The sequence below is a fragment of the Antennarius striatus genome, chromosome 21 (assembly GCF_040054535.1).
Source record: "Antennarius striatus isolate MH-2024 chromosome 21, ASM4005453v1, whole genome shotgun sequence".
Lineage (NCBI taxonomy): Eukaryota > Metazoa > Chordata > Actinopteri > Lophiiformes > Antennariidae > Antennarius > Antennarius striatus.
In genome coordinates this window covers 12494892-12521689 of record NC_090796.1, presented here as the reverse complement: position 1 = coordinate 12521689, position 26798 = coordinate 12494892, and the positions used below count along the sequence as shown (strand labels likewise).

Sequence of the window (26798 nt, the reverse complement as noted above, 5' to 3'; positions counted from 1 at the left end):
AATGTTGGCTGTAACAACAGACCGCTGCTTCTGTATGACCATTCCGAGGTGTTGACATGAAGTCGGAAACGGAAAAGAATCAATCGTGCTGCATTCAAAGCAATGATCTGTCCATGTAAATAATTAGAATCTATTTATTATCTTAAACATATCTCCTGCACATCTGAGTGGAAACCCCGAAGAAGTTATTTTTATTAGCATGTCCACGATTTTGTTGCTAATTCCATCCAGATGTAACGTTTGTGTGTCTCTACATTCCTCACAGCTGCTAAAAAACTGATCGTAAGACCTTTAACCTCTTAAATGTTCAGAGGTTGAAGCCGTTAATATGAATTATTTTCGAGCCTTGTAGTTCAATACTGTCTTATTTTCTTAATGTCCTTACCATGGATCAAATCTGTGTGTTGTAGCAAATTAAAAATGTACATTTAAAAGAAATTCTGTCATCATGTCGAATGAAAACTGTCGAGGTTTACATTTGATACTTGATTTTCAGTTTTATTTATTCTGTGTAATGATTCACATGTTCAGTCGAACCACTTCGCGGAATCATTGAAACACTGAGGAAAAACGGATATTTTTTTTCTTTTTTGTCAGATGACATGAAATCTATTCCTTGAAGAATCTAGAATCTATAAAACTACTTTAAAGATTCAGCTTGTTCACTTTTCTTAATCGTCTTGTAGCCTGAAGTTGGCTTCAACTCTTAAAATCTCAGAGCAGTCAGATTTTTTTTTTTTCAGAGACGAGACTGTCATGATGAGTTTTTTTGGGAGTGGATTTTAGAGCTGACCTGTCATCACACTTTTTTTAAACTTGAAATGATCATGTGTGTGCCAAACGATGGTAATCTGTAATTTCTTCTTTTGTGAATAATGATAACGCATCAGTGTGGAGTCTGCTGTAAGAAAAAGAAGAATGTGTTTCAAGGGCTTTGATGTTCAGATGTTTCAATAAATTCATTTGTCTCAGTTGTGTCAGAAACATTTTATTATGTCAGAGATAACCACAAATATATAGTGCTTCAATAAAAACTAATCCGACATTTAAGATTTTGTTTATTTACTAGATAGAATATGACAATCCAAAAGGACTATCACATCACTGACGTGTGAGTAGAATATTCTCATAACAAACTTTCACATCATCATAAATATTCAACACGAACACATGAAACCTTCGCATTTCCGGAATCTTTATGGTGATCATTTGACTTTTCCTCTAGAATTTGAACTCGTTTTAATTCTCAAAGAGATTCAAAAGTACTGACAATGTTACGTCTTTTTATGCTAATAAATATTACATGGAGCTCTATAAAATACTCAAAATACTAAACTTAAATAATGAAATGAAAGTGTCTTTTTTTTTTTTAGATAAGTAATTACTTTGGGATTGTTTATCATTATGTTTAGAAATAAACTACCAGTAATTCTTAGATAATATCAGCACTAATTCTTAGATAATATCAGAAACATTCTGATTATGTTTAGATATTTACAATCCCTGATGGAATCTTTTGTTTTTCATCACACTTGCAGAAACAGTCATCTATATAAGGCCTTGTTGTTCTGAGACCTCAGTGGCCTCAGAACAAGCGGCTCCTCTGTCTGTTCCTCAGCACTGTGTCTGTCCTGTCAGCGTCCAGGCGAAGATATGAACCACTGGGATGTTACTGAGAACAAAGCTCTGCCCGCTCAGCACATTTTTACTGTCCAGCTGTGGGTAGGTGACTCCAGAGGACGTGAAGGAGGAGGCTTCAAAACTCCACTGCAGCCCAAAAGGGATCAAAAGCATGCCTACAGTTCTACATACTTTTATATTGCACCAAAATCTAAGCTATAAATGAAGCAATTACGCCCAGAGTCCCTCTGCAGCCATTGTGATTTAAAGCCTTTAGCGCCCTCTTGTGGCGGAGAGGTAACGTAACAGGAACTCTGTCTGCAGCAGCGGAGTCATTGACGTCTGACTACAACATGAGTTAATTGAACGCAGCTGTGAAACTTCTGCCAGTCAGGCACGCGGGGGAGCCACGTGAAGATGCCTTGAGGGTACTGTCGGAAAACCCAAAAGTCCACCGAACTTCAACGACAACGATGCTTTTTCTTTTTCAATCTTTTTCAGCTGTTTCAAATCAACTATTGCAGCGACGTGAATACAGAACTACACATAAATATTCACATGTTTTTAATGCGCGTCCACAACTTCTCTAGTGAATAAGGGATTGTTTTACCACTTCATAATAAGGAAAAAAAGATTTTATTTGAACGTTGCCCTGTGTATAATCATTCAAAATAGCTGTTTTTGACCTTTTTCTAACCTTTGCTTCTTTTATTGTTCGATATTAATGTGTTTATTTTTCCTCACTTGATGAGGAAAGCTCAATTGTGTTCCATTTTATTTAATAAACTGACTTCCTGGTAAAATGCCAGTCAGTTTCTAGAGGAGAAAAAACATTACAGTAATGAATCCTGATCTAAACCCACGCAGCAGAATGAACGTCCTCCAGTGGTCAGACCTGCCATAATATGACGTCATCAAGAAGTCATGTCAGTCCAGAAGGAGGAAAATTCCTTCTTAGAAATTTATGGTCATGTTTCTTAGATTGTTTCTCAACACAAAGAGGCATAACAAAAACAGACAGACAGACAGACAGACGGACAGATAGATACTTTATTTATCAGTAAGTATAAGACAATCAGGGGACAAGATAAATACACATCAAGGAACATGCAAGTACACATCTGAGGACATCACAGCACAGCCAGAAAGAAACACATAAAGACACATCTGAACAAACATGTAAATACATAACTAATCACACATGCAAATACAGAACAAATAAACACATTTGACTGTACAAGCACCAAGTCATCATGATTTTGGTTAATAAATCTAATTGACAAATGAAATTTAATCCATAGAAATATACCCTACTTTATTCCCACATTAGTATACTACTGATAAGACAAAACAACAACACAGACTCTTCACAATCTACTTTGTTTTTAAAAATCTGGTCCAGTTCAACATCTTGGCTTTTGTGTATGTTTTTGTCCTGCGGTCTTTGAACGACTCAACCTAACCTGTCAGCAGTTCACAAAAAGGGTCCTTGAAGGCATCATCTCCGCTTTCTTGGAAATTAACTTGATCTGTTTTGAGGAAAAAGAAAAGAAACACAATGCGCAATACTGTATATCAGAGTGTTTTTCTGGAGTCGTCACTACATGTTGAGTATTTGTTGGGATTCTGTTGTGAAATCTGCTTCCAGGAACTAAACTAAGAACAAAATTTAAAAAAAAAACACACAAAAACACAACAACAGCACCTGTAGCCATTTTCTAAAATAAGAAAAAAAACTGCAAGTTTATAAAATACCATAAGATCGTCAATTCGCTCGCTTTTTGCATGAAAAAAGCGCATAAATTAAAAACTGTCAAATGCGCGTTTTACTGAGAAAAACGTGCGCGATCGCTGGGAGGAGTTTCATGTTAGTGAGTCCAGCTGCTGCGTCCGCTTCTCACCAGAACCCCAACTGTTCGACAGAAATCACACCGTTGTCCATCTCTCTTCCTGATCCTGATGTGATCGATCTGCATGATCAGCATCGATTTTTCCTTATCTTTTTATTTTTTTTTATTTTTTATTTTTTTGACAATGAAACCAGCCGCGGCAGCGCAGGCAGGGGGGCGCAAACCAGACGGGACTTTTTACAACTTTTCCTCGAGTTTGGAGGAGCTGAGATGAGAAGCAAAGCCTGAACAGTTCTGCAGTTCAAGAGGTACGAGCAAAACATTAACAGCTCATTTGGTTTGCTCTGAAGTATTGATCATTTATTAATAATCCTGTTACTACTGTATTGAGATGTCTGTGATGTTTAATGCAGCAAAATATAAGGTAAATTTCAGCCTAAGAGAATAGTATTCTGTCAAAATGATGAATAAGTTAGACGTTTGTTTGTTTGTTTGTTTTTTCAGAAACTTTTCAGAAGGGACTTATCCTTGAAATTTTTTGGACAAAACAAGCAATTCCAACCATTTTCAGTCTGTTTTCTGACATAATAACAAAGTAATGTCATAACACAACCTTCCTGGTGGAGGTAATGAGCAGATAATCATCAGGTTCACGTCTACCTGTCAGGACTCCTTTAAGTAAAAGCCTGTTTTTAAGACCTTTATTACCTCTGTCACGCCTGATGTGCACTTATTTTGAAATTAATGTGTATACTCTACACACATTAGCCAGATGAAGAATTGGGTACGACCCCCCAGGCAGAGGGGCCCAGCTGCTCCTTTGCCCCCAGCTAGGATAATGCAGCCATGATAAAGATCTATCTAGTTTATCAAAGTATTGGAAACATAAAGATAATCTAAAACTCAAACTATTTCAATGTACATATTTATTATCATAATATCAATTGTTTTTACGAGATTGCCCTGTAATGTTTAAAGAGGATCACCCCAGTTCTCTTTGTTCGGATCCTTCTGGTTTTAAAGGTTGGAGTCCTTCATGTCTTTAATGGAACTGGTTTTTATTTGCAGTGGAGATCTCCTGTTGGTCATCATGTCCCTGTGGATGATCCTTCCTGTCAGCCTGCCTGTTTTCACCATCACTGGCATCTGGGTTGTGTGAGTAACCTCACAGTGGATCAACATGTACATATGCTTCAGTGTGTGAACTTCTTACGTGTTTGTGTGTACAAATGAAGTGTGTTATTGGAACTCGGCCTCCATTTTCCTGTTTGGGAAGAGTTTCCATCATCTTTAAGAAGATCAGGATGGCCTGACCGGACTGCACAAATTTTATTGAGTTAAACGGGTTTCCTTTTTTTGGAGTCACAGTTGAGATTCCTGTCCCTGAACTACCCACGTCTTTAATGTCAAGGCCAGTCTTTAGGTGGGGGAACATCCTCTGGGGCAACAGTGGAGAAACAATGATGTTGAATTAAATGCAACAAAGGTTCAGCATAATCCAAGTTAAAGTCCTGCATGCTGAGGCTATGTCGCCGAAGATTTCTCAAGAAAAAGTGTGACAGCTTTTGAAATTCAATCACTTTTGTCCTTTCGTCAAGATTCAAAATGAGAATATTGATCCCTTTCTTGTGTGTTACTAGCAGACATTTTCTTACCTTAGCTTGGAAGCCGATTTTACGGTGTAACCAAGGTGGGATGGCTGTTCTTTTATTGCCCCTGAGGATGTGGGTGAAGGTTACAAAAGCATGGTGGGGGGTCATATTTGTTCAGCCTCTGAGCTTTCAGTCGAGGTGGTAACAGATTCAACGTCTGTGTTCCCGGGGTGATCTGGTGAGACTGGAGGACTGGGTGTGTGTGAGTGTGTGTGTGTGTGTGTGATGATGGGTGTTTTGACATTGTAGTATGTGTGACCCCGTACTGGGAGATTAAGCAGCTAATGATAGCTAATGCTAACTCTGAGGAGAATCGACTGAAAATGTCTTCGAATGGGGAGACACGGCGAGGTCGAGGAGCTCCTTGCCTCCTGAGTGGAGGAGCGGATCGACCGCCAGGGGAGGTAAATGATTGTTTCTGTTCTATCCTCCATAGAGGGCTGTTTGACACGTGTGTAAGATGTCTTACGAGATGTGGAAACCACGAAGACGGCGTAGAGGACGGTTTTTGTTGGGTTGCTGTTATGTAATCTCTGCGTACAAAAGGGAAACAAATCAGAATTACATTTGTTCAGACAAAAACTGAGCTGACCTAAGCCTTGATTGTATTCTACCCAAGATAACTACCCAAGATTGCACCAGGCCTGATGAAGTAACAAATCTGCGGTGCAATGTTAGTACAGTTCTTTCTAATTAGAGGCTGTATCAGACTGTAAATCCTGGTAAATCCCGTTGGAGGAAATCCCTGAGTGTGTTGTGATTCAGACAGACGTCTGCTGACGGCACGCCTCGCCACACCTTCTTTTATTTCTGAGATGCATAACTGTTTCTTCTTGCCGTCTGGCGTTGATCTAAATAGTTTGACGGCGTCCCTTTAAGCTTCTCACACCTTTGCGAAGAGGGCCTAAGGATTGTCCATGTAGGGTCCCCGAAGCATTGCCCATTTAAATCCCTGATGTTTTCCAGACACATTAACACCTGTCTCGATGCTCTGCTGCGTAGTTGTATGTTTCAAAAACATCAACATGAATGTAGAGGTAATAAGTTGTATGGATGTAAAGTAAGTCCATGTTTAACTTTGAATACTGTGGTGCCCGCCAGCTGTTTTTGACCAGAGCGTCCCAATCAGAGATCAATAGAGGCCTTCCAATCACACGCCACAGCAGCACTTGTAGGCAGAATGTTATGTCCGTGGTATGAATCTTATCCATGGCACAGTGAGTCTTCTTGATGTCTTGACTGGAGTTGATTGAAACTCTTATCCTTTCTTTTGTTGTACGAGATAACACTGTTGTCATAGCGCTGAAGTTGCAAGGCAAACAAACAAATCGAGATTTGGGAGTCAGCAGTCACGCTGGCAGCTGACTGCTGACTCCCAACTGTGTGAACGCTCACAGGGACAAGGCTAACACGATCATGTTTGGGTACGATGCTCATGAAGCTCACCGTCTATCATTTTCTATGTTGCTAAGATCAGTTGTTTTTGAGGTGTGTGTATGTTGAAATTAGATTTACAGACAGGAATGCAGATATTTGCACAAAATTTAATGAGGATCTTCTTGGTAGTCACTAATTTCTTTAATTCCCCTCTGGTAAGATTTAATTCTTTGGTTTTGGAATCCTCTGGAAAACACAGATGTCTGCAGAAAACTTTGTGCCACCAAATTGTTGCTTACAGAGCAGGCTGTGTGTTTTTTGGAGGTGGTTATTGTGTCATTGGCTGTTAATGGATTTTAAGGACAGCAACAGAGTTCAAGTTAAAATACAGCCAGCAGCCTGTGGGCTTGTGTGTGAGACAGACGAGGCTCAGTCTGTAACAAAGACATTCGTGCGACACGTTTGCTTTATGAAAAACGACACTGTCCCAGAGAGTCTGGACGGGCATCAATCCAGCTCTATGGGACGGTGCTTTCAAGGTCTCCATTTCAATGAGGGAAACTAGACTTAAGTCACTGTGTAGCTTATTTTCAGAAAAGCAGTAACAAGCAGTAGAAAGTCATGTTGAACAAAATGGTTTTTGCTGTCAAGATGATGATGACGATGATGATGATGATGATGATGATGATGATGTTTACTGGAAACAAAATCATATCTTTTCTTTTTCTTCACTTCTTTAACCACAGATTCTTCTCTCCTGTCTTTTAACAGATATGCAATGGCCCTGTACAACGAGCATGTGTGTCCTGTGCATAACTGGTACACACACACACACACACACACACACACACACACACACACACACACACACACACACACACACGCAATATTTTTTATCATAGTTGTCAACATTACTTATGTGATGTGAAAGTTGTCACTCATAGCGATGAATTCACGCAGTACGTTGCATTTAGACCCCGCCTCACAGAGCGATTTATCTCCTTGCAGCTCATTGTTTTGACTTCTATTGTATGTAAATGATGTTTGTGGTCAGCAGCAGCAGTTTTCAGTGAAAGTCTTCTAAAAACCCACTGACCACCTGAAGTCCTCAAGGGAGAGAACATTATGTCGTGGTAGACTGAAGTCAGTGTTGCACCCAACATTCACAAAGGTGGGAAAGAGCTGCTTTGTGATTATCCGGACAAAAAAAACATGTCGCAGGGTGCTTCACTGCTCAGTCAAACTGAGTCACCGCATTCAATACACACACCCTCTACTGACTCGTCTGGGAAATAGTGGAGGTTCCCTCTAGCAGTTTAGCTATGAATGTAGCTATAAATTAAAGTTTTTCTTAATACTTATCGTCTCTTGGAAAATAAGTACACAAAACATCTTTGTTCATTTGCAAACGGCTTCTTCACGACGCAGTGTGCATCTGCGTGGAGGGAAACTCCTCATCAGTCATCGGTAGTAGCTGTTGTGTACATTTTTTCTATTTCTGGAAAAAAAAATCACAAGTGTGATTCCTTTTGTCTACACTAAAACAATTAGCTAATGTTATGTATTAATTTAAGATGGAGTAAAACTGATTTTTTTGGGGGCTGAAAACACCGCCAGCGTAGTGTGGCGGTCCTCTCTGCTCCTGCTAATTTGCCACAAAAATCCAGTAATTGTGAATAATTACTCACAGATGCCTACTGGGGAAACTGTAAGGACAAAATCCCAACTGGAGCTGGCATGCCTATCAAGCACTGATTCCAGAAAAGCATTTATTATGCATGAGAATCTTGGGTCAACACACATCGTCTAGGCCTCTTCCCCCGGCTGGTGGTCTTATTTCTAGCATAGTGAGGCTTGAGATGGAGAGGGAATGTGGGGATGCAGTTGAGCTTTGGACATTAAGAAAATAAAGTGCTGTGAATGTTGACACAAGGGGAGAGAGAGCGTGTAAAGAAAGAGTGCATATAGATGTGAGGAGGGAGGAAGATTTGGGGTTATGGTAAACTGAAGTTTCACCAAAGGCAAAGAATGCAAACAGAAAGGTTTCTTACGGGAGAGGGAGGAATCCGAACGTATGCCAAGGGCGGCAGATGGATTAATCCCTGATATCGTGTGACTTCTGTGGTATGTTTAAACCAAACACGGATTCTAAATCCACGTTGCGCCTGTTGCGTTGAAAGAGACCACCTTCTCAGCTGGTAGAGGAAATGCATAAATAAGTTAAAGTGCATAAACAGCAGATTTTAGCATTATGAATCAGAAATTCTCCAAAAACAACATTGGCTATTAGGAGATATCAGCAAAATTTTAAATGTTAAGGATGAATGGCCCGGCCGGTGGAAGTCTCTCCTGCGAAATGTGTATCAGCACCTCAAATCCAGAAAAGATTCAGAAGACCGGGATCATTTCACACCAGGATTTTAGTGTTTCTCAGGCGCTGCAGTCAAATCTGACCTTTACATCCATGGTTTGGATGAACTTTTCTTCGAGCAGCAATATCCAATGAAATGTAAATATTTCAGACACGCTGCACACGCTGTATAAAAAACACAAACATTCAGTCCATTATAACACAGTTGCATCAGTAGATTACCTTTTCATGAGGTCTCCTAATGGTGCATTTGTGTCATTAATTCAAGTTTAAAAAAACCAACTATTTACATTCAGTTTTGTAGCCATGGCGACACACTTCAGAGCATTTAACTGTCAGGGCTGACACGTCAGCTCCAAAATATTTTCGGTTAATTTTCTACTGTTGCCTGCGTAGATATTGTCTAATTATGCTCCAAATTTGCACGTCGGAACTCAATCATTGACAGAGTTTTAACCCGTCTTTTTGCTTTTGGTTTATTATGTGCTGCTGATTTGGCTTTTAGGGGACAAAAGTAAAAGTTTGAAGATGTTAAAGAGATTTTGAGATGAGTACAGCTGATATCCTTTGACCTTTTTATTCTTTCTCTGATTTTTTTTCTCACTTCATTACCTCAGGACTAACGTGTATATGTGTTCATGTCTGTTCAGGCTTTATAATGCGTCATGTGAGGCGCAGCTTCCGGTGCAGAGGGGTCCTGTTCCGTGCTGTACCCTGGACGACGTCCCTCTCATTAGGTTGGTGATGTAAACGTGGAATTTTTTTAATCTCTTTATGATCTTCAATGAGCTAAATAATCACATCTTTAACATCCGCGCAGTTTCAACATAAACACTCAACCGACTGACAAAATTATAAGTCATGATAAGGCAAGACAAGTCAGGTTGATTTGGTTCCTCTAGCTTATCCGTCTTCAGATGCGTTCGCTGTCAGATGAGTCCACACATGCCCGATGGAGGCTCGCGTTTGTGTGTGTGTGTGTGGGGGGGGTCGACCTCTTTGCCTCGACAGGAGGAAGAGCTTTTGTAGTGTCTTGCGGATCCTTTGCCACAAGAAATGCAAACACACAACAATTTTTTTCACCTCACAATTGATTGATAGATGATGCCTTCGGTGTCATTCCGTCTGCATCTTCCAGTATGACCTCTGCTCTCGGTAGCCTTCCAAAAAAAAAAAGCTGTCTTGCTTGAGCGAGGAAGAGCTGCTCTACTTTTTCATGACTTTTTATGAGAATTTCTGCCTACAGAGCGTCGCAATGTTCAAACAAGTAAGGAAAACGGTGGATCAAACTGAGAGGGGCAGGGGGAAGGACATCATGGATCTGATTTGATGCCTGAAAGACCTTGATTGAACTTGTACTTGATGACTCTGAGCTTGGAGGCCAGCCTGCACTAACCCCCACCCGCACGCCTCTGCTTTATGTTTTCATTGCAGTAAATGTGGAACCCTCCCGCCCGAAAGCTGCTTTTTCAGTCTCATATGCAGCACAGGATCCTTCATGGGTAAGTATCGCTCCAGAAGTTTTCAGTCAGATGTACTTTAAGGAATATGAAAACAGAAAACTTCTTGTTATTTTTTTTTTTCCACCTTCACTGGACTGAACCGGGTTCTGTGCACTTTAAGCTTCAAGGCTTGTTTTCTCAGCTGTTGTAACTCCAGCAAAGTCTCCCTGTTCCCCAAAATCACTTCCAAGAAAGGATACCGGGATGGATTCTTTTCATTCTGATATAGTTTCATATATTCTAGTTAGTTTCCTTGCAGAACAACAATCTGTTATTGTTTAATTATTATAATGTACGGTCAGTTTTGTGTTACAGTATGGTGTTTCTGGTCAGACACTCTGTCATGCTGGAATGTGCACGTTGAAATAAATGATTAGATCTTGACATGTCCTGACTGAAGTTGCGTGTTTTTAACTCTTCATACGATGAATCTCCGGGCTACACCTGGTGTTTTCAGGAGAAGCTGCTGGAATTTGGGAACACTTAAGAAACCTGTTAACCTGTCTTTACTTCAGGGTGGGCTGTAGATCATCCAGCATGGACGTAAAAATCCCACAGAGCGTTCCTGCCGCTCTGCTTTACTTCACCTAACCAAGACACAGAGCAGTCAGACAGTAAAGGAAGCATGATATGAGACAAATTTTTAAAAACACGTAAAGCATCATTAGATGAAAATTATTCTTTGGTTAATGACAAAATCCTTGCATATTGTGACTATTTCAGTCACAATATAACTTAAATAGTAAATCAATGATCTCAACAGTTGGTTGATAATTTACTGTCCATTTACTTCTCACTTCGGCTCCGTGGCTTGCTTGACCACACTCTGGAATTTTCTCCGATATCAAACGCCTTCCCCTTTTTGTGCTCTCGTGAACAATGCTCGGTTTGTGTTTGTAAGGCAAATTGTTTTGCTCGAAGGTGTGGCGTGAGTGAGGATGAGAAGGTTAGGAAGCTGTGTGTGTGTGTGTGTGTGCAGCAGCCTGTGAAACACACACACAATCCCAGAACCCAAAAACAACGACTCATCTCCTCGTACACTCGATCACTAAAAAAACCCACCGTTGTATTCACTGCTGGTATGAACGACGACACAGATGAACGTTTCAAATGCGATGCTGTGATCTTGCTTGTTTGACACTTCGTCACACATCCTCCTCATCATCTTCATCATCATCATCAATGTGAACCATCCTCTCTTCCTCTGTCATTTCTTTGTCATCTGTTCATTGCAGTGATGCTGATTGCCCTGCTCCGTTACGCTCACGTGATAGAAAAGCACCAGAATTGTGTGCTGAACACGGCCGGCCTCGCCACTGCGTGGATCTGCGCTGCTGGGCTCATCATGGTGGGGAACTTTCAGGTAATCCCTCTCCTAGAACCTAGAAGTAACAAGCATCAGGTTAAAGTTGTTGGTTCAAGAGTTGATTATCAAATGATGCAAAGGAGACAAGAACAACAACAATGTAAATGTGTTGACTTTTAATTTCAGCATGCTCTCCTTTCAGCAGGTTATTTGTTTTTGTTTCTCAAAAGCCAGAATTTCTGCTCTCACTTTCTCCTGTGAATGATCGATATTGATAACAAGAGTCTAATGCAGGACTTTGGATCAAAAACCAAGTTGTATTTTCATGAAAGTCAGAGGGGCATTTCTTAAACTTTCATCTGCCAATTAGAAATACTATGAGGCTAATGCATTTCTTCATGTCTCAGTTTAATCTTTTGTATTTTATTCCATAATGACTTTACACGCCGTTAGACCTCGGTTGCTTGCATGAGGCTTTTTGTGATTTGTGGGTCAGCGCCTTGGCAACTGAAAGAAAAGTGTCTCTTTGGCCTCTGCGTGGCATAACCAGGTGACAAAAGAGACGGGCCACTCGGGAGCTAAGAGCATCCTGCAGTTTTCAATCCAACACTCGTGCACTCTGGTAATGTGTTGCTGCTGCTGAGCGTTTGAAAGTGTTGATTCTTTAAAATCTACCATAACAATCAAAATGAATGTAAATGCACTGCAGATCATTCTCTCTAATGGGAAAAACTGCTTTGAAACTGACTGGACACACTAGATGAAGAACCCTCAGAGAGTTAACCGCACTGCGGAGGGTTAACCACACACGTGTAGGCAAGGCCTCCGCTGGATGTGCTTCACCCCTGCTGTCTCTCAGCACTTTGTAGACCTTCCAAATCCAAACTCTTTTGATGTTCCGTCTGTTCTGTTGTGCAGAACAAACAGAAGATCTCTGCGGTAGTGTTATGGTAATAATAAGACGTTTAGGCTGCACGTCGGGCGTCTGTGTTCCTGTCCTCGCTGCACTCCGGAGAAGTTCACTTTAAGGAGGTGCGCTCGTTTTGTTTTCACGAGAAAGTATGAGCGACGCGTTCGGATTTGAATCTGGAAGTGTTTAACTGCAGATGTACAGTAGAAGATGAGCAGAGGCACAAGTATGCTCATGCATGCTCTTTCACTGTACAGAAGCATTCAGAGTACAGGTGCACACCTGCACACACACCCTGGTGCCGAGAGTTTCACGGCCTCAGGGGATGGCCGGGTCAAATCTGGAGCTCCAAGTGTCACCCGTGTGTTCTCTTCAAGAAAGGTGGTTTTTAAATTTGTACCTTCTGTGTCCAAACTTGTACAGCGGTGGAAAGAGCGTTACATAAGTACGGCATACGTGTAATCTGCTGCGTTACGGTGACAGGTGAAGTTGCCGGGTTCAGCTTTTACCAGCTGCCTCGTTCCGAAACGGAAGAGAGGCTGAGATGTTCACGATCCCACTCACATGTTTCAGTTTTCACTCCATCCACTCCTCATTCACTCTGGTTTTGGTCACTAGCGACTCGTGACAGAAATATCAGGCTGATGGTTGTTCTGCTATATCGGCCGTCGAGCCTCTAACTGTATCTGTCTACAGTTTGAGTATTTGTGAGTTTTTGGGGGGAGATTTTTTTTTTTCTCTCAAAGCGTGAAGCACCATCCATCCTGCTTTGTGATTTAAGCGCTCAAACTCAGGTACACGTGTGTGTGTGTGTGTCTGTGTGTGTGTGTGTTGTCAAAAGTTCATGTTATAGCTGAAGGGCCTTTGCAGCATGAGAAGCCAACGTCTCAGATTCCACCATCGGGCCCCACTAATTATATCACAGGGGCACGTTCTGCCATCCAATTGGCCCCGCGGTCGTTTAGGACATTTCTGGTCTTACTTCTGATTGGCTGAAGGGCCTGACATCCCTGTCAGTGCTGAATCTTACATAATGATCCTCAGAGTTTGTCTCAGAGTAAACACGACGGGCGTCCTCGAGTGGGGAACATCTGCAGAGCGCTTAAACACCCGCGGTCCATCTCATATCCGTGTGTTAATGTCTCAGGATGTCATGCAGACAGAAACACAAACTGCCTCATATCAAGTTACAGTTTATATGCAAATGTAAAATACAGGAAATAGCATTTATAATGGACATCTGGTTTGTTTTAGGACTTTGTGTTTTCAAATTATGGTTTTGTAAGAAACTAGCGCGCATGAGTCAACAATGAAACTTTTGTTTGCTCTGCGAGTCTTCCCTGCAATTTCCCAGCGTAAACAGCTGTTGAGTCTCACACAATGTATTATCACTCATTCTAATGTGTTTGATGCTTTTGCTCAGGAACTATCTATAAAATTAAAAGTATAAAATGATAATTTCCTCCATCTGTGACGCTGAACCTGGATGAGTACATTTTAGCAACGGATTGCCTACGAGCTGTTTAGAACAAACTGTGCCCTTCTTCAGTGTAAGAGATGATAGTGGGGATGATTTTAGTTTTTTCTAAAATTGGTATCATCAGACTATTTTCCCAACTCGTCCTGTATTTCTCTGGTGCAGCTCGTCCTGTCCTCTCCTCTGAACTTCTTTGTCTCATAATATTGGTCACACAGATCACGGTGAATGGACTCATTTATCATTTGAGGGCCTTTATCTGCTTTGTTGTGTCCAGCAAGTTAGCAGCAGGAGTGTTTGTGAAGGAGATCAGCATCAGCTCGTCTGTGTTCCTTCAATATGCAAAGACAAAGATTAAAAATCAGAATCAGTTGATTATGTATGATAGGAAGGGTTTGATTTTTTCTAAACTACTTACTTAAATATTACTTTTATCATTGCAAGACTTTTAGTGTTTTGTTTATTGATCTGTTGCCCCCAGGTGGATTTTGCCAAAGTCCTCCACTACATCGGTGCCGGGGTGGCCTTCCCCTCCAGCATGTTGTTTGTGTGTCTCCAGTCGGCTTTGACCTACAGACTGGCCAAGACTCAGGACGAGTACCGAGTAGGTCACCTTCGTGTTGGGATGGCCCTGCTGGCGCTGATCGCCCTGGTGATCAGTATCCTACCATCACGATGCAAACTGTCCGTTTATGCTCATGTTGTCTTTCTAAAGGTTTCCTTGAATTTTGGATTCTTTCAATTTTTATTTTTTTTTACATATTCTTGATGCAAATTAGCTCAAAAACTTAAAGCGGGACAAGGGAAGAAAAAAATGTCAAACGATGTCTTGGAGTTGTGTTACATCCCCCCCTGCTGGTGAAAAGCAGTTCCACATCCCTTTGCGTAAGTTGAGTTTATCCGCATATAGTTGTACAGGACTGCAAGTAATGATAATTTTTATTACGGATTAATTTTCCTGAATTTTTCTATTAATTGTTTATTTAAAAAATATCTTAAAACACTTTGAAATGATGGCACAGAGCCCTCACTTCACGGTGTTTGCCTTGTTGGCAGCCGTTGTTCGTCCTTAACCCCCCCAATCACCAGGTGGAGCCTGCTTTGCTCAGGAGAGCTTCACCCTGCAGCACACCTCTGCCATCTTCGAGTGGGTCTACTGCATGCTCATCATGCTCTTCTACGGGACGTTTGCCTTTGAGTTCGGGGGCATGTCCGGGGACACCATCATGGTCCTGTCCAAAGGAGGGGTGCCGCAGAGCTTCTCCACCTCTGAAACCAAGACAGAGGTGGGCGGCTCCAACCACCACCAGTCGGAGAGCTTTTCCATGCTGTAACGGAGCCTCTGCATCCCTGCTGACCCAACGGGCCGGCATGGAAGACACTGAAGTGCTTAGGACCAGGAAGCTGCTTGCTGCATATCCTCATGCTCACTATTTGCACACAATCATGGTGCCAAAGCCGCTCACTCAGCATTAACCAAAGACCGACTGACCATCATCCTGCGTTGCAAAAGTGCAGCCAACACTACAAAAAATGGCACAATATTGTATCGAATGTGCCTTATCTGAACACAAAGGCCAGTCGAGGGTTTTACACACACACACACACACACACACACACACACACACACACACACACACACACACACACACACACACACACACACACACACAGAGTTCCCGTTGTTTGTTTTAGTTGTCTTAATGAAACAATTACTCTCTGAATTCTCAGCTGGAGGTTGAAGATGGAGCGCTCAAAGGCGCTCAGATGTCGCTCAGCAGAGAGCGGCGTTTAATTTTACATGTTTAATCGTTCAGACACTAAGCTTTGTATTGTTTCATACTCAGGAAGTTTTGTTACATAATCAGCTTATGTTCTTTACCTCAGTTTGAAGGTAAAGGTTTCCAGAAAAGGTTTGACAACAGATGGAAATTTACTGTGTGCCAACAATAGTTTTTCCTCATGTAACGTGGTTTAATTGTTCAAACTTTAGCTTAAATTGATGTTTTGTCCTTGTTTTGGACACGTTTCAATGTTTTCCTACTTATGTTGTGTAATATTTTGCGTTATAATGCTTGGAGAAGCGTCTTAATTACAATATGATCCAAGTATCTGTCATATTTTTGTATATTTTGTTGCATTTCCCTTCAGCTGTTTGCCAAAAACCTTGAAGTCGTCGTTCTCATCAGCGATGATGCTCTTAATTTTTTAATGGGACCAAGCTATATAGTAAACAGGGATTTTGTCAATTTATCTTTTATTGTATGCAACTGTACTTTTCTAAAAAGTAGTTTGTAAAGCATTCAGAATGATTCCAAAATAAAAGAGAAGCAGATTATATTTTATGGTTTTGTATCATCTTTTTGTCAAAATATTTTTTTTCCAGAAATCTAGTTTTCATGAGTAATGGATTGTTACTGAACATGGACACTTAATGTATTTCCCTCATGCTGAAGTCTTTTTTCAGTGTTCAAGGAAACTTGACGTTTGTGCATGAAATTTTTGATAAAATTCTGGACCTTCGATCATAACAGAAAATAATTATAAAGGCTTTGTGCAATCTTAAGAGCTGCAAACACACTGCCTACAGACGGCTTTCTTATTATAAAAAATTAGAAGAATTCTTATGATTCTTATATTTCTTTTGAGAGATCCACTGAACTTTTAGATCTCATTCTTTTGTCCTGATGAAATATAAGATGGCACCAAATGACAAAGTTTATTTCAGCCTTGCAGGTGAGTTCACAGCATTAGAAACTTAACTGATAATACACTTTAAAACTTCATATTAATAGCATGGTTATACCATGTTCATATTACAGGCTTGTGCATTGATCTTTCAAAAGCTCTGAAATTCAAGACAAAAATTGGGATAAAGATCTTTTGATCTTTTCCAGGTCGATCACTGGATACGGGAAATTTGTAGAAATAACAATATTTACTTTCACACACAACTTGGGTATGAGGATGGAGAAAATGGAAAATAGAAATTAGAACACAAGTTTTTGCATTTATTTCTAAAATACAAAAAATCCCACTTCTGGAAAAGTGCTCTGTCTTGTGTTGTTGCATCTCACTTTTATCACCGTGGAGATCAAGGTGATGATGAAATACAAATTTAAATACTAAACTTTGGAAATAACAATTTGATCTGAATTGTAGACCTTGGAAAAAAATAAAAATCATGAATTCAAGGTAAAGGCTTGATGTCATGCTAAACACAAAGTACTAAGACATTGTAAATGACACGCAAATACACTGGTCCACACTAAAAGTTGAGTTTCTTCGGAACCTCCCAGGGAAACTCCTTCCTCCCAAAGTGTCCATAGCAGGCTGTCTTCTGGTAGATTGGTCTCTTCAGGTCCAGATCTCTACAAAACAACACACTTAAATCCCTTGCGTGGTACTGCTTATAACAACCAACCTGATATCACATTACAGTTTCAACGCTAACCTGACGATGACGCCAGGCCTAAGGTCAAAATTGTGCTTGATGATCTGCAGCAGCTCCTTCTCACTCCTCTGGGAGGAGCCGTAGGTGAACAGGGAGATGGACAGGGGGTGGGCCACTCCAATCGCGTACGCCACCTGAACACACACACACATACACACACACGTGAGATAACATGGGGTATCTTTGATCTGTTGGACTAAATTAGAGTTTCCTCACCTGCACCAGGACCCTCCGACACAGTTTGGCCTCCACCAGAGACTTCGCCACCCAGCGGGCGGCGTAAGCGGCGGAGCGGTCCACCTTGGTGTAGTCCTTTCCAGAGAAAGCTCCGCCCCCGTGGGCCCCCCAGCCGCCATATGTGTCCACGATGATCTTCCTGCCCGTCACTCCAGCGTCACCCTGGGGGAGAGAGATATCAGACGTCGCTGGACCTTTGACCTCTTTGTGACCCAAACACCCTTAAAACTTCACCTGGGGGCCACCGATCACGAAGCGTCCGCTGGGCTGCAGGTGATAGATGGTGTCCTGGTCCAGGTACCTCGAGGGGACCACGGCTTTGATGACCTTCTCCATCAGGACCTCCTTCTGCTCCTCCAAGCTCACGGAGTCATCGTGCTGCACTGAGATCACCACAGTATGAACCCTCTGGGGGATCATGGCTCCGTTCTCCTGGGCGTAATGAACTGTCACCTGGAACAACAATAATTTTAGATTCACAAAAAACCATTACAAGTACTTCTGGGTGTTTTTAATCAGATCCCACCTGTGTTTTGGAATCCGGGCGGAGCCAGGAGACGGTCCCATCACGCCTCAGTTCAGCCATCTTGGCGTTGAGTTTGTGGGCCAGTACGACCGTTAGTGGCATCAACTCTTCTGTCTCGTCCGTGGCATATCCAAACATCAGACCCTGTCAGAGAGAAAGTACCAGTAAAAGTCTAGCAGGAATATAACTGTGTACACATGTAGCTTCAGGTTGACTTTAATTCAATATAACCTGATCTCCAGCTCCGATGTCTCTCTCTGGACGATCGACATGAACTCCCTGGGCAATGTCAGGGGACTGCTGCTCGAGAGCCACCAGCAGGTTACAGGTTTTATAATCAAAGCCTGGACAGGCAGAGTAATGGATGACAGCACGCACGATTCACTTTCATCTCAAGTAACAACAGCTGTCTGAGAAACAGAAGAACTCACCTTTGTCTGAGTTGTCATAACCAATGTTTTTGATGGTATCTCTCACCACCTTCTGGTAGTCCACGTTGGCTCGGGACGTGATCTCACCACAAAGCAGCACCATGCCGGTCTTACACACTGTTTCTATTTCAGCACATACCGTAAAACAGGACATACTATACATGTATACAGCGTAAAACATTCTTCCTGTTATGTAAAATAATTTGAAAATGGTTATCATGGGTGGATTCATGTTGTTACTCACCACAAGCCACTTTGGCATCAGGATCCTGTCTCAGGTGAGCATCCAGTACAGCATCACTGATCTGGTCACATATCTTATCTGGAAAACAACATGTTAACACAGTGAATGCCAGCTGGACTCTGACACATGCGTTCACTCACTATTGTAGTGAAACACAAACACATGTCTGTCACTGTGAATAGTGCAGCTAATCAGGTAAAATGAAGTCAATATTTTCAATGCAGATGAAAGGGTTTCCCAAATAAGCAGGTTTAATTTTTCATAATCATGACAATAAACGTTGCGTTTACTGTTATGCTACAGGGCTCGTCATCGAATGAACAACTCATTAAACTGGATCTCTAATATGTGCATGGCTGAAAAGATGATTCAAATTCTAAGTTTGACAAAGTTATTTTCTCAGTTTCTCAGAGACAATTTAACCTGAATCTTTTTAAATCATTTAGGCCTGTCAGCTGAGCTGTGGCGTTAGATTTAGATCTCAATTTTAACCATCATAAACATCTGAAGTGCAAGTTCCCTTTTCAGTATCAAGCATGATGAATGTGGGCCAATATAATTTATGTACAGTATAGTCCAGGATTTACTCCGTAAACATTCACATACAAACCAGTGTTGTGTGACCATTCAAAACGTTTGGGGCCTCGACGCTCAGGAGCTCAGATAGTGCACATTCCTCAAAGTCATCAGTGTTCACTGAGACATAAAAGCCTTAAACACATGATAACCCCCGCCGCTCGTTCTTAATGTGAAATGTTGCGTGAAGACGGAGTCCTCTACTCACCCGGGTGTCCCTCTCCCACAGATTCCGAGGTGAACATGAAGGACCCGTCGTGAGGAGCGTAATCGTAGATCCCATGCGTGGTCCCATTCATTTTTGTTCCTTGTGAAAGCTGCCTGATGCTGCTGTGAACCTGCTGGAGACGGGACAGGACAGTAGTTGAGGCTTTGGAGCAGAAACTTTAAGCCAGACTTTAACCCCGGTCTAATATCACAGTCCCAGGACAGTGCAGCCAGATCACTGTGTGATATATAAGACACACTCATTCACACACATACAGTATATGGGGGGAGGGTGCCATGTGAGCCGGATCATTCAGATGTGAAAAAGCAGAGGGAGGGGTTCATGTTTTCTTTTTCCTCTGAGCTACTCAGTAATGTTGTCCTGTAAGTTCTCACTTTGTAAGAAGCAGGACTGATGAAACTTACATCCCTCTAATGATCAACTATTTGTCTTAAATCAGTCACCTGAGTGCTGATTTCATATAACAGTCACTTTTTTAAAGCTCCTGCAGGGATTCATTCATGCCTGCTCTGATGTGGCGTCTGTGGCTGTGCACACAGAGCTGCCTGCTGCCAACGGAACATTAGCACAAGGCAGTGCTTTATGAATGTGATGTGATTCCAACATCATATTCTTATGAGAAAATACAAGTTGTTACACCTGTTTAAGCTCTTATTATAAAAGGTTGGTTTCAGGTAGATGAGAGTTTGAGCTTCAACACCGTCAAATACATTGATTTTTTTATAAACTATGAAGAAAGAATATACTTTCGGTCATGTGATCCAACAATCCACTTTTTTTTTTAAAGTAATAAAGTTAAGGAAATACATTTGTATATTTGATGTATGCTGAGCTACGTTGTTACACTCTGTCCACTAGATGTCAGTCTAGTGCAGACTGACATCTAGGCCACCATCTAGTCCACTGACTTCTCCACCTGGAGGAGAAGCTAGAGAGGTGGAGGTTTGTCCTGGAAAGGAGAGGAATGAAGGTTAGCCGCAGTAAGACAGAGTACATGTGTGTGAATGAGAGGGACCCAAGTGGAAGAGTGAGGTTACAGGGAGAAGAGATCAAGAAGGTAAAGGATTTTAAGTACTTAGGGTCAACAGTCCAGAGCAATGGAGAGTGTGGAAAAGAGGTGAAGAAGCGTGTCCAGGCAGGATGGAACGGGTGGAGGAAAGTGTCAGGTGTGATGTGTGATAGAAGAGTTTCAGCTAAAATGAAAGGAAATGTGTACAAAACTGTGGTGAGACCAGTGATGTTGTTTGGTCTAGAGACAGTGTCACTGAGGAAAAGACAGCTGGAGGTAGCAGAGATGAAGATGCTGAGGTTCTCTCTGGGAGTGACCAGGATGGATAGGATCAGGAATGAGTACATCAGAGGGACAGCACATGTTAGAGGTTTTCATCCCTCATGGACTCTGACATCTTCCGACACCCACCTTTTAACCATTGAACACAAACCCACGGTGAGGCAGCTCCCACCTCTGGAACAGTCCACCGGACGGCCTTAGGACTGCAGACTTGATATTTTAAAATGATTTTAAAAAAATAAAAGATTTAGGACACAACTTTTTAATCATGCTTTTAAAATAATATCTTTAAACCTTTCATATGCTCAAATCACGGTCTATTTCATTTCTATGTTGCTACATATGAGGCAAGAATTTATTCTAAGAGATGGAAAAATATTATCAAGATATTTCCTGGGCGAGACAGAGGCTTTATTCACAGGCATGATTGCGATGGGATGACTTCCCCACTACATGTGTAGCCTTACTGTGGACACTGTGCAGTGGTCTGTGCTTTTAGCTGCAAACAGCAATGAATCTTTGATGAACAAAGCAGAGCAGCTTCCTAAGAAGAATGAGGAGAATAAATAAATATTTGCACACACATACAAAGAAGAGGTCTTAAGATGCGATAATCAGATGATCAGGGAGGTTTATTATTGGTTTAACCTTTACTTAATGACTTAATCTCATTAAAGTCAGAGATATGCCAGAGATCTGAATACGGAGAGAAAGAAAAACAAGTCAAATAGAATAGAAAGAGTCTCGGGGGCCACAAAAGCGAGTCAAACATCAACGTTTGAAACACTTTCTGAGCTTCACAGGATGGACAACAAGGATTTTCGTGTGCAGAGACTAAAATTAAAGCTGCCAATAAAATCTATACATTCGGTTTGAAAGTTAATAAAATAAAATAAGTCCATATGTTATCACTAGTATTTCAATTTTTAAAATACCAACCAATTTAATTTAAAAAGGTGGAAATAAATACATGATATACGTGCATCACCTGGTGTCTTCGATGTCCTCACATTTAATGATTATTTTTTCCATGGAAACCAAATGTACAGATTATTTTTACTTGTGGGTGATCTAATAATATTTAGCCGGAGGAGTCTGAGGCTTCGTCATAGTCATAGTTTTGCATTTACATTTCATCATGTTAATGCATACTCACGTATGTAATGTATGTACAGTATACCTTTTGTGTAGTCCAGCCAACAGACAGACCAGCAAAGACAGCAGTTCATTCTAATGTTTACAAAAAGGGGAAAAATGTTAATATAAAATTAATCTTTTATGTTTTCAAAATGATCTATTAATTCCTAAAATATAATGCTCCTTCCTCGTGAACTACTTTCTGTACTAGGTGGATTGATACTAAGGCACTAATGATGATGAAGCTGACCCTTCTAGAAATAAGGATGACCCCACCAGAGCAGCTTCATGATAACGTTAGGAGGACCAGCAAGAAAAATACTCCTCTAATTCACTGCATAATTAATAACACACAGTAGACACGACTGTTGTGTCCTAAAGACCAAACATGTGTTGAATATTTTAGTTGGTGGTTTGTGGATTTGTCTGATAGATGTAGCATAAATATTCATGCAAGATTCAACACTGGAAAACACCACTTCACTTTTGTTTTTAATGGCTGAAGTGTAACATAAAGCTCTAATTCCTCTCTGTGGATCCACACAGTTAAAGTCACATGACATCATGCGTGTGACATCATGTGTGGGTGTGTGTGTGTATGTAGAGGGAGGCTATGGAGCTGAATAGACATTTGTCTTCTACTGGTGGATTTACTGTGAGTTTAGATTAATGGAAAAAGTTAGCATTACAGTTAATGTAAATGTTTAAATGTAAAAAAAATAAATTACTGCACAAATGTCCAATTGAATGTTGGTATTTTATGAAGTTTGTTAAAGTCATGTTAGCAGAACAGGAGGAAACTGTTCTTTGTACAATGTCTCCCTCCAGTGTTGGAGGAGACTGAAGCACCGAGTCACGCAAGTATTTTAATTTCTGTTAAATATTTGCATTGAGCATATATATTAAAGTCTATTTATTTCATTTATTTTTTAACTCCTCTACATCTGTATGACATTGGTCACAGATTACAATTTCCACTGTTTTGCAGTATTCTCACTGGCAGATTATTTCGTATTTATTTCATCACCCAGATTAGCAATGTGGTTCTAGGGAGGGTGATTTTAGTAGCTTTTGGACTATAATCGCAAGAACATGTGCACAACGTTGATTAGATTTATTGTAAACAAAGCATCACAAATTATTCTGAAGCTTAAATGCAAACAGACAAGATGCACAATAGTTTTCCACATTTTTGTCCACTAATAAACTCCAGAGCTGCTGGTGCTTTTGGTTGATTATGTCACCTTTGGATGCAGTGATGCTAGTAGCTTCTAGTTCCTGTTTCCTGTGTTTGTGCTAAACTAATACTATAATGGCTATAGCTTCGTACTTATCATATCAGCATAAAGCCATTATAGTATTACTGATGCCCTCATGTAACTCAGGAAAGAAGTGCTTCAACTTTAACGTCAAACTGTTTCATTGATTTTAATTGCTGTGTTTCATCTGCCCCTCTCAACTTCTTTCATAATGTGCATGGAAACAATAAAATGTCCTGCAACCATTGATGTGGGTCCCCCGGGGAAACAGATTGCTGACCACATGAGGCCTTAAAGGTTGCGTTAATGGAAGTTTTGAGCCTGGGAATGATCCCGCAGCAGCACTTGGCCCACGATGCACTTCCGCAGTGGGATAAATCCAATCATCTTCAGTCACACAGCTAGTGGCAGCTGTTGCACCGGGCAAATTTCCAGAAGAGGAGACAGGGGGAAAAGAAAGAAGAAAAAAATAAAGCACAAAAGAGTCCGGTCTTTCCAACAAATCCCAGCTTCAACATTCCCAAACAGATCTGGCTGTGAGTAATTCCACTTCTGTTTTCTGGAGCTCAATGTTTTCTCGACCTGGTGTAAAAGTTGGCACCCAGTGGGTTGATGGTGAGAGGCCACAGGCAGGCCAGTGAAAGACGAATGACACAAGGGCGCACTGTTCGGTCCCCGGGGCCCCCACTATTTAATGTGCCAAGACTAGACCTTTGTGTGCCAAACGCCCGGATCTGCTACTGTAACGTCTGCTTGGTCTTAATGTCTCTCTCACATGATCGTTGCAAGGTTTTTATTTTAAAAAAGTATCTTCGGCAGCTTTAAGGTCATGTCTCCTTTATCGAAGCTTTGGGTGATTTACACCCCCCCCAACTTGAATGTTTATGTCAGACTTAATTCTCCATCTTTGGAAGAACTTCTGGATGATGTCATCCTTTGGGATGTTGGATAATCTTCTTTCGCAGATGCCCAGAGTCACTGTTGAGCTTGTTGATGATGTTGACTCACCCCAAAAAGTCCCACAGGTTTTTAATGGAGTTGAGGTTGTCCAGTCCTGAACCTCTACTCCACCTAAAGTATGCCAATGCACAATACCAGTCTGGTTGCTGCATTATTCCTCTACTTCTTCTAGTTCTTAGAATTATTGCCCCTATTGTTATTTGTTTTTATTATAAGGATAATTTTTTTCTTCAAACCCCTTTATGCCAAGCTTTATCCTTAGCCGTATCCTACACATATAGTTTTGGATGCATAATCAAGAGAAAATGAAGAGAAACAGCAAACAAATAATAATAATAAATGATGTGTTTTAAATGTGTTTTAAATCACTTTAGTGCAGGTAAATAAACTATGACTCTATATTTACAATTTATTTGTATGTTTTGATTATTTTTAAAGCCCATCTTTTATTGTTGTCTCATTCATTTAACTTTTTGAGCTCACCGAGTTCATTAATCAATCATTGACAAACCACTTTGAATATGAATAAATGATCACAAATGGAAGATATTTGAAACGTGTAAAAGCATGCGCCGTGTTTGCGGTGTTTGTGCATTATTTGCGCCTCTTTGTTGACGTGATGAAACCGGACCGCTGCAGGCAGACAGGTTGCATGTCGGGACAGACGGCCGCCGCTCAGCAGCGCCCCCTCTGGCCGGCAGCTGCGTTGCGAGGAGAGGCTGTGTGATCCCGGTGAGCGACTGCCGCTGAAGAGACAACACCGCTGTCTGCACCCAGGTAAGAAAAGCCCGACGAATTTCTATTATGTGACCGATCCGACCTCTGCGAAATCACACCGAAACCTCAAACCGAGCGGACGACATGCGAAGCAAAACGCAACGTCGACTAATTCTTCATCGGCATTCGTCTTGTCACTTAATTTTTTATTTATTTTTTTTGTGCATGAGATGGGAGAGGTTGGGCCTCTCTGTGCGTTTACATGTATGGAAATACCACCCCAGTGAATGAAAAGGCATTTCTCACATCATGTGTCAGGGTAGCTCTTCCCCGGCGCGTCTTATTTCGCTCGTAAAGCTAGAAAAATCAAGAGTTCCATTGTGCGTGATATCCATCTTCATCGATCCTCGTCTACAATAAAACATAAACGTGGTTTTTTTTTTGTTGCAGCCATCATCGCCTCGGCGCCGGAGGAGCAGTCACCTCCCAGCGAACACGGCCTATTGCATGTTTTCTTTTATTTCCCGATCAAAAAACGAAAATGTCTCCATCCTTCCCCAGGAGCAGGTCCGCTTTCCCTTCGGGCACACGGAGGTTGTCCTTGCGCACTGACAAGACTAATCCGCCATAATTATTAATCTTATTAGTGAAGATTGATAATATTTTCCATGTTATTTATCTGATATTTACTCCAGTTCATCAGTAGTAAACACTTGTTTTCTGTGTGTTGACTTATCTGAGCGCATTGTGTGCGCTTGCGTATGAAATTCTACCAGTAAAGACCACTATTGCTCATTCCCCTCCCGCTATTCTGGATCTTTCGCTCCATTCTCGCATCTGAAGGGCCTAAATGGCTTCTAAGCAGCGCCATACGCGCCACACAGATGCGCTTCTTTTATTCTACAACCTGAAATCCTCAAAGCAAAGCAAAAACCATTCGCGGGGTTGCGTTGCGTTCATTTGCGTGCGTCTCTGCTGTATATTCATCTTCTTGTATTATTTAGAGAGCAGATACCGTAGAGAATCGGAATGATGCGGCGCCTGTGCGCAAATGCCAAGCCCATTTTTCATCTGATCACCAGTGGAGGGTCCGCACGGCAGTGCTGCGCCTCCGCTGTCACACAAGCCCGAGCAGGGAACCAGGCTGCTTATCTGGCACATATGGACTCCTCAATAATCCGCCCGGGGTCAATGGACAGGATCTGATCCACAGTAGGTGCATGAATAGCCTGCTGCTATGAAGTCATATATATAAAAAAAAAAAAAAAACCCAACAGTGCTCAGTGCGTTTTTTGCGTGCGCCTGCGCTCCGATGGACTGCATGGAAATTTGGGACAGAGGATCTGTCTTTCTTGCCCTTCTGTGGCTCTGACACACCTCTTTTCCATCCGCTTAAGGGAAGCCAGTCCTCTTGTGCAACACTCTTTATGAGCCTATTGATCTGGGAAAGGAGGGAAAACGTGCATGTTGTGGTGTGTAACCGCAGCTGGAAGGAATGAAAGACAGCTCAGTGTCATTTCATTCATGTTTGTAGAGACAGTTTTTCTGCATGTTTCTGCAGCGCTTTTGGCCTCAAGTTGGAGGATGCATTCGTTAAGTGCTTCATATTTTTTGAGGAATTTAACATGCTGGATATAGTCATGAAACATAAATTAAAGTGCAGCTTTATTCT

At 41.4% G+C, this 26798-nt stretch overlaps 2 protein-coding genes across 2 annotated transcripts; one reads left to right on the top strand and one right to left on the bottom strand.

Annotated features, from left to right (window-relative positions):
- The first annotated feature begins 3540 nt into the window (after positions 1-3540).
- Positions 3541-16405, top strand: LOC137588798 (transmembrane protein 150A-like). The gene is made up of 8 exons (XM_068306082.1): positions 3541-3778; positions 4539-4625; positions 7271-7318; positions 9521-9607; positions 10305-10372; positions 11608-11735; positions 14547-14724; positions 15155-16405. The coding sequence occupies exons 2-8, from the start codon at positions 4561-4563 to the stop codon at positions 15397-15399; spliced, it is 819 nt and encodes a 272-aa protein (XP_068162183.1). The 5' UTR covers positions 3541-3778; positions 4539-4560; the 3' UTR covers positions 15400-16405.
- An 810-nt stretch (positions 16406-17215) lies between these two features.
- Positions 17216-19970, bottom strand: LOC137588496 (S-adenosylmethionine synthase-like). The gene is made up of 9 exons (XM_068305617.1): positions 19742-19970; positions 18958-19035; positions 18714-18836; positions 18514-18626; positions 18283-18426; positions 17991-18209; positions 17736-17918; positions 17520-17653; positions 17216-17436 (listed from the first exon to the last, which is right to left on the bottom strand). Exons 1-9 carry the CDS (start codon positions 19830-19832, stop codon positions 17334-17336), a joined length of 1188 nt encoding a protein of 395 aa, XP_068161718.1. The 5' UTR covers positions 19833-19970; the 3' UTR covers positions 17216-17333.
- Positions 19971-26798: the final 6828 nt, after the last annotated feature.